General features: G+C 31.0%; 1 protein-coding gene across 1 annotated transcript; it reads right to left on the bottom strand.

Annotated features, from left to right (window-relative positions):
- Positions 1-4012: 4012 nt before the first annotated feature.
- On the bottom strand, positions 4013-6563 carry LOC102590425 (chalcone synthase J). The gene is made up of 2 exons (XM_006349878.2): positions 6305-6563; positions 4013-5174 (listed from the first exon to the last, which is right to left on the bottom strand). Exons 1-2 carry the CDS (start codon positions 6480-6482, stop codon positions 4180-4182), a joined length of 1173 nt encoding a protein of 390 aa, XP_006349940.1. The 5' UTR covers positions 6483-6563; the 3' UTR covers positions 4013-4179.
- Positions 6564-8299: the final 1736 nt, after the last annotated feature.

Raw genomic sequence — 8299 nt, 5'->3', positions numbered from 1 at the left:
AGAAAATACTATGTTTAGCACACCCTTTGATAGCACATTTTAATGTTTTCAAATATATTAAGAGATATTTTTTCTTCCAACGACAAAGAAACTTACAGGTGGAGCCTTTTCGGGGACTAGCTCGCTTGTATTATTACTCAATTGGACAAGTAATCCTACTTTATGCAAACACATTTGGACTACCTACAAAAGTAAAATTACCTAAATTTCAAGGTGAATGCAATTACAAAATCTTCAAATTTTTTCAAATAAAAGTAATAGAGATTTACAAACTATATAAGAAAATATTATATGTCATGATAATTTATAATTCAAACATTTAAAATATATGTGAAAAAATCACATCAAAGAAGAACTCTCTTTGAGTATCTTCTTTTTTTTCTCAGACTGTTACAATTTTGAATAAAATTTAATCAAAATCAAGGAAGGATTTGGGTGACACAAGTGAAGGTTTTGAGTATGGCCTGCTTCCATTACATAGTGTCACTATTTAGTTACCTTGAGACTAATACTATTTGGGTTGGTTGAAGTTTGAATTGTTTATTCGCTTTTAATTTTCTTATAGCACATAACTAAGTTAAGTACCTCCTAAAAGTCAACACTTTTTTGTGTTTTAAATTATTTATCGTGATTTCTTTAGAATGTCTATCACAACTTTTTTTTTGTTTATTTTTAAAATTTTTAAGATAATTATATTAAATTATTATTATTTTTTATTTTAGCTGTAATGGTAAAATATTTTGGCCTAAATAGATACACTTCGATGGCCTAAATATTTTAAAATCTTCTTTTTTTAAGATTTTGCACATTTTAGTGTTCAAATGGAGTATATTTTTCTAGTTTTCTCTTATATTATTAGAAAACAATAACTTGAAGGGAAAAGGGGGAAGAAAAGAAAAGGCAAAATAGTACCTTACTTTATTTTGTTGATTTAATCCTTCGATATGTTAAATTTACTGATTTAACTAATATAAATTTGTATCAATTCCATTAATGAATCCACATAGCAACCTACAGATTAATGAGTGTTGTGTCGTAATTTTACTATCCTTTAGAAAAATCACTTTTTGAAATGTTCTAAGTATAAAACAATTTGAGAAAAATACTTAGAAAAGAGTCGCCGCTTAATTTTTTAAAGAAATTAAGAAAAATTATAATTTTCAAAGATTTAAACAGAAAAAATCATTTGAAAATACCAAAGAGGGTTCGGGATTCAATTTACACTTCGAAAAGGGTTTAAGCATTCGAAATGTCCGCTAACATGCGGTTGACCTGCGACTTGACTGAAATATATTTGACTGTTTTTAGGGAAATAATGATTTAACATAAAAAGTAATAATTTACAATATTTGATTAACTTTGAGAAAATAATTAAGTAAATGACGCATTTTTTTTATTTTATTTTTATTTTTTAGAGAAAGGAACACAAAATTAGACATTTGAATTAAAATGCAAGTGATTAAGGTTTTAACAAAACTAGATTAATTAGCAATTATTGAATCATTTTAAAATAATAATTTAAACCAATTTGGTAATTAAGGTATGAAAACTATTTTAAATTAATTGAAGAATAAATAAAAAGTTTGACTAAAGATATTCAATGAAAGTATAAGAGTTGATTGAAAATGAATTTTTATTAAAATAAACTAACATAAAGAATATGGTTCGTCTTTTGGAGAATTTAATTAAATTAAACCGAATCAAATCAAATGTCAGAGTTAAAATGAAACAAAAAAAAACAATTACAATAAAATAATAAAGAGAAGGAGAGGAATTTGGGCCTATTGCTGCCCAGAAACATTGGGCCCAAAGTTGCTGATTTTTTGGGCTTTGGCTCAATTCTGATTTTTATATACAAACTGTATATTGTCCGTATATCAGTGTATATAACTCAGTTTTTAACTCCCGAGAGCTGTAATTCTGCTCCCTTTTCGCTGTAATTCTTCCTTTCAACCTGTATCACGTATACCAAATATATACGGGATGTATATTGTCCTGTATATCAGTGTATACTGCTGTATACGACCTATTTTTGGCACTAAAGATCCGCATTTTCTGTTTTCCAGCCCTGTGCTTCTGTTTTATGTGCCCGGCTGACTCGAATGATGAGGAAGAAATAAATTAAGCCTTTATGGCTCAACTCGAGAATGCTAGGAGGAGAAGTCCACCATGGACTCGGAAGAGATTCACATTCACACAAAGGGAAAGAAAAGAATTAGAAATTAGTATTAGAAATAAGAAAACAAATGAACGTAATTAAATTCAAATAAAAGTAACTTAAGCATTTTAAGATCCAAAAATAAAATCAAAAGCCACTGTTAGGCCCACGTGACAAGATTTTAAGAATGTGCAAATGAGATAACTATATCTCAACAGGCAAACAATTTAAACTTTAGCAAAGCCAACTTGACAAATGAGAAATCTAAATCATTGATGGAAAACTAGATATTAGCCTAATATGAATTATCCAAAACCTAGGCGTGACGACTTTCCTGGACACGTACATATACAAAATTAAAATTAAAATTTAAGGGAGCATATATGGATGTAATAAGAGCAATCAGTCTATAACTTGACATGAGGTATTACACATTAAGCGTATGAACTAAATACGAAATCCTAAACATTTTATGGCGAAGACACATTCTAAACGGTTTATGAAGACCAAAGATCAAAGTAACATGATTTTAAAGTAATAGCCATACCATTTCAGTGATACTCTTACCCAAATCTAGCAAATCATTACGGACAAGAACATATACTACAAATACATATACTAAAAAAAAAATCAAACCTTTGACAAGACAAAATTCAAAGAACTTTAGAGAAATTGAAAATGTGAGAAGGCCACAATTCTGAAAGGACAAACAAGGGCCATAACAAGCTAAAATAAACTAAAAAAAAAACAAGCAGAGCAGTCCTACGATATACAACTATGAAGGCCCAAAAAAATGGAAGCAGTTGTGTACTCAATCAGCAAAACCAGTCTCGACATGATCCGAATCAAAATTATTTATCATTGAGATCGAATGCACTCTAAACAGAAGAATAAGGACTTAACTCACAACCATGCTCGAACGAGATTCAACTAGACTCAAACACAAGGAAGCAAGCTCACGACATTCGCATACGGATTCAAAACGAAGAGTAACAAGACAAACTCGAATATGGAAAAACAAAGAAGTGGCAAGCTTAATCGTATAATAACCCCTTTTAATCAACATCAAGACTAGATAAAGGTGTATATAGCACATGAGAATACAAGAATTCCATCACTAGTAACAACATCCAAACAAGAACAGTGATTTCCTAATCTCATAAATTATTGGAACCAGTGTTGACAATGGTGAACATTATGAAAAACATCCGGGTCCAACAGTGAAGACAATACAAGGCGGCTAAATAAGCTTGAACTTCGGGCTTCACAAACTTGGGCCTCCCTCAGAGAATTGGTCTAATTATTCTTCAGCCCACCTGATAATTTCTTTTTCTTATTTTTGTACAGATTTTCTTTCCTTTTATTCTTGTAATTATCCCTTAGTTTGTTAGCCATAAACAAATAGAAAGATGATAGTTGTAGGAGTTTGTTATAGTTAGATTCTTTTTTGCTTATATAAATATGTATACTGTAGAGATGGTTCTCATTCAAGTTTATACAGAGAAAGGAAAATTCCCAAATATTGTTCTTTTAATTCCTCATGGTATCAGAGCGGGTTTAATCTACTAGAACAATTCCTTTATTTTTCGTTTTCCTTTAGTCTTCTTGTTTTTTTGAAAAGATGAGCACTAGTGCTTCTTCTGATTCAACAATTGGGGCAGTGTCAAGTACTCAAAATAATGGTGCCCTTGATGCTGCTCATCCCTACTAGAAACACTACAAAATTACATAAGTTACAATGCATAAAGATAGAATAATAGGTGAAATGAAGAGTTGGTGGTTACATAAATTACTAACAACTAATTACCACTTTCTTCCACAATTGATAAGAGTAAAGAGACACTGGACATTACATGATACATAATATAACACATGATATATTTTTATTAATATTAAAATGTCACATTAACATATTTCATTATTAATCGCGAATAATATAGTAGTAGTTCATTACCAACAAATACAATGACAACAATGATACATTTCTCTAAACCTCCATTTATTTTAAACATTTTTGCAACCTAAATAGAAACACTACGGAGGACAAGTGCCTCAATAGTTAGGCCAGGCCCACACCCCAAAAGCACACCCCATTCAAGGCCTTCACCTGTAGTACCCAATCCTGCCTTGATAGAGGTTTTCCTCATCTCATCCAAAACAAACAAAACACAAGCACTAGCCATGTTCCCATAATCACTCAATACATTTCGTGTAGCCTTGAGTTTTTCAGGCTTTAGGCCCAACTTTAATTCAATTTGATCCAAAATTGCACGTCCACCTGGATGAGATACCCAAAAAATAGAGTTCCAATCATAAATGTCAAGAGGTTTGAATGCTTCCACTAAAATCCTCTCAATATTTTTTGAGATTAGCATCGGAGTATCCTTATGTAACTGGACTTTCAGCCCAGCCTCAGTTAGGTAACCAATAATTGCGTGTTCGCTATCTGGGAGAAGAGTTTGAGTTGCGAATACAAGCTCAAACAAAGGTTTTTCCACATTCATAATTGGATCTGAACCAATAATAACAGCTGATGCCCCATCACTAAAGAGAGCTTGCGCAACCAAAACTTCAAGCTCAGTTTCATTAGGGTTACGGAAGCAAACCAAATTGGCTAATTCTGAGCATACAACAAGAACTCGAGCACCTTTATTATTCTCAGCTAAATCCTTAGCTAATCGAAGAGCAGTGCCACCACCATAACAGCCTTGTTGGTACATCATGAATCGTTTCACTGATGGTTCAAGTCCAAGAAGCTTAGTGAGTTGATAGTCGGCCCCAGGCAAATCCACACCACTAGTGGTGCAAAATACCAAATGTGTAATTTTGGAATTTGACTGACCCCATTCATTGATGGCCTTTTCAGCTGCCTCCTTCCCAAGTTTTGGCACCTCAACAATCATGATTTCTTGCCTAATATTCAACGATGGAGCGTTGTGTTCACAAATATTAGGATTTTTTTTCAAGATTTCCTTAGTTAAATAAAAATATCTCTTTTTAATCATTGATTTGTCACCTACAACAACATATTGAAAATTGTAAACCAACATTAAGTTAACTAAATCATAATTAGGGAATTCACCAAACACCACGATAAAATGCTATAGTAATTTACATTGTAATTTATTTATATTTGGGAAAATTGTATAAAATAGCGAACTATTAATTCAAATTAAATGTTATAACAACAGTTTGATTTAATTGTAACCCGTAGCAAACTGTTGTCATTCGCCTCTCTCCCTGAAATTCTCGCTCGCCAATCTTGTTTCTCACTGGCTCCCTCGCCTCTCTCACCTTTATACAAACACAAATGTATAAAATGTGTTTGTGTTTGTATAAAGTGAGAGAAAATTATATATATACATATCTTTTCGTTCGCCTCTCTTCCCCCAGAGAATCTCACTCGCCTCTCTCACTTTATACAAACACAAATGTATAAATTGTGTTTGTGTTTGTATAAAGCGAGAGAAAATTGTATATACAAATACATATATGTATATATATATATATGTCTTTCTCTCTTCCCCGCTTTATACAAACACAGATTATACAATTGATTCTTTTGCATATGTATACCGAAACAGATTATACAATTGATTTTTTTGTATATGTATACCGAAATATACATATTAATAGTCTTAGCAAACATAAAATTTGTTATGGAGCGCAATTATACAAACTATAGCTATAACATACAAATATGATTTTTATGTTTGCTAAACCTAAAATTTACTCTTTATTTTTCCGTCAAAGTGGCAAAAAAATAAATATATACAAAACTAGTCAATTATTTCAAATTCCCTTATACATTTTTAACTTTTTTGTGAGACTTTACTAAATATATATATATATATAGATAGTGATCATAGAGCTAGAGACATACATGCATATGTACATATATCGATCCGTTCGTACATTAACATTTTTTAGCAGTTCTTTAATTTAAATTCGCGTGACATATTTAAAACTATAAAATTAAAGGACATTTTAATATATATATATATGACATATTTTTAATTTAAGACCACAAAATCATTTTTTAAACGTCGTACTGAATTAACAAATAAATTGAAATGGAGAGTATATAACAAATAGTAAAATAGAATGTGTACCACAAATAAAAAGAAGAGTAATTAATTATCTTACACATGCGCTTAAACTTGTTCTTAAGTTCAATTTTATGTTCACTGCCTGTGACACGAAAAAAATAATCAGGATAGATACTTTGATCGTAACAATTGGAAGGATTGGCTGTTCCGATGGCCAACACGGTGGCGGGCCCCATGGCCCGTTGTGTCCGTCGGATCTCGTCAACGGTGACCATTTTCGCCGGAAAAAAAATAGTGATTTTATTTGCTAGGTTTTTTTTCCCCTTCTAATTCTTGTAGTATTTAGAATGAATATATTTATTTTTTTGCTTTGCATATTGGTCTCTCTTTATATAGGCATTTTTGAATTATATAACATGGTCTTTTATTAATTGTCCATTCAAATATGAGTCATTGATGACTCATTTTTATCCATACATTTTGAAGACATCAGCAAACTGTTACATGACGGTGATATCCCATTAAAGAATATTATCACTATCTAGTAATAGTAAAGAGATTTATTTCAGAAAAATCCTTGACTTATTTTTGAAGAGTGTTGTCAATCTCCACATTTTATTCAAGGTGATGGATTACTTTCTCTCAATATAAAATAGATAAACATGTTGCAAGAGTAGTAGTACCTCTAACGCCTATAACTACGTCAAACTCAAAGTCAGCCTCAAATCATACTTGATTTTTGTTAGTAAGAAAATTATGTAAAAGTGATTCAAAATTCAATTAGAAAATAAGGTTAAGCCTCTTTATTTCTAAATACAATGTAAATTGATCGATAAACTTAGCTTCAAATTTTTATTTTTTATCTTAATTTCTTACTCACACCAAAACTCCAACAATTATAACTTAGAATAGAATCAATCATCACATGAAGAGAACATTGGTAGATAAGTGTATAATTGTTCTTTTACATTTTTATCCAGCTCGATTGTACTTTTTTTAAAAAGAAAATATCTCGGTGTCTAGTATATCTGTATTGGAGGTCAATTAATTCAAATTTGCGATAGATAAGGCCCCATCCGGAGATAGTGCTCTCTATTGAGAATATTTTCATACTCGAATCCGAGACCTCTAATGAGCTCTATTTTTGTACGAAAAGAACAGTTATTATTTAAATAGAATCATTCACAATAGGACAAAACTAGCTATTCAATGAAATTTTGATTAATTTTTCTGATCAAAATATTATCAAAAACTGAAAATATAAACAAATAAATTTAGTACAAAAAGTTCATCAATCAAATCCTAAGGCCAGCGAAGCAAAGACGATGGGGCGAGGAAAACCTCCTTCACAACTTTTATGAATTAGAAGTACTTCTATATATTCTCTGTGAGAAATATAAGGGAAGAATATTATTAAACTATTGTTGTATTTAGGGCTGTGTATCGGTCGATTTGGTTCGGTTTTGAAGTTTATCGGTTTGACTTATTGGTTATCGATTTGTAGAGATGCTAAACCGTTATAGAACCATTAAGATATTGGCATATCGGTTATTGGTTTATCGGTTTTTGATCGTTATCGGTTCGGTTATCGGTTTAACCATTAAGATTTGACACAAAAAAAATATTGAAAATCACTTAGAAACAAGGTGACAAACCAAATAAACCGTGCACATGAGTTCACAAGTTACATCTTGCCAAAAGCAAACACTTTTACATAATAGAATAACCAAGTGTTTGAGACAACCAAAAATAAAAGTAGGAAATCAAACTCTAAGTCAAGGACTTTATATACAAAATCGTATAAATGTAATTATTTAATTTACTATCGGGTTATCGGGTTAACCCGTTAAGAAAAAACTTCAAACCGTTAAAAACTGATAACCCGATAACAAAAAAATCAAAACTGTTATCAAAACCGCTAAACCAATAACCAAATACTGATAAATCAATAACTTTTTTTTCGGTTCGGGTTGTCGGTTTCCATTCGGTTTTGAACAGCCCTAGTTATGTCTACATTATTACATTGAGATCATTTTTATAGACACTAGAATACAATCCTTTACCAAGTGGGATACTATTTACTATTTCTATT

This window comes from Solanum tuberosum, unplaced genomic scaffold (genome assembly GCF_000226075.1).
Source record: "Solanum tuberosum cultivar DM 1-3 516 R44 unplaced genomic scaffold, SolTub_3.0 scf00114, whole genome shotgun sequence".
NCBI classification, from domain to species: domain Eukaryota; kingdom Viridiplantae; phylum Streptophyta; class Magnoliopsida; order Solanales; family Solanaceae; genus Solanum; species Solanum tuberosum.
Note: the sequence above shows the minus strand (reverse complement) of the source record. Positions and strands in the feature narration are given on the sequence as shown.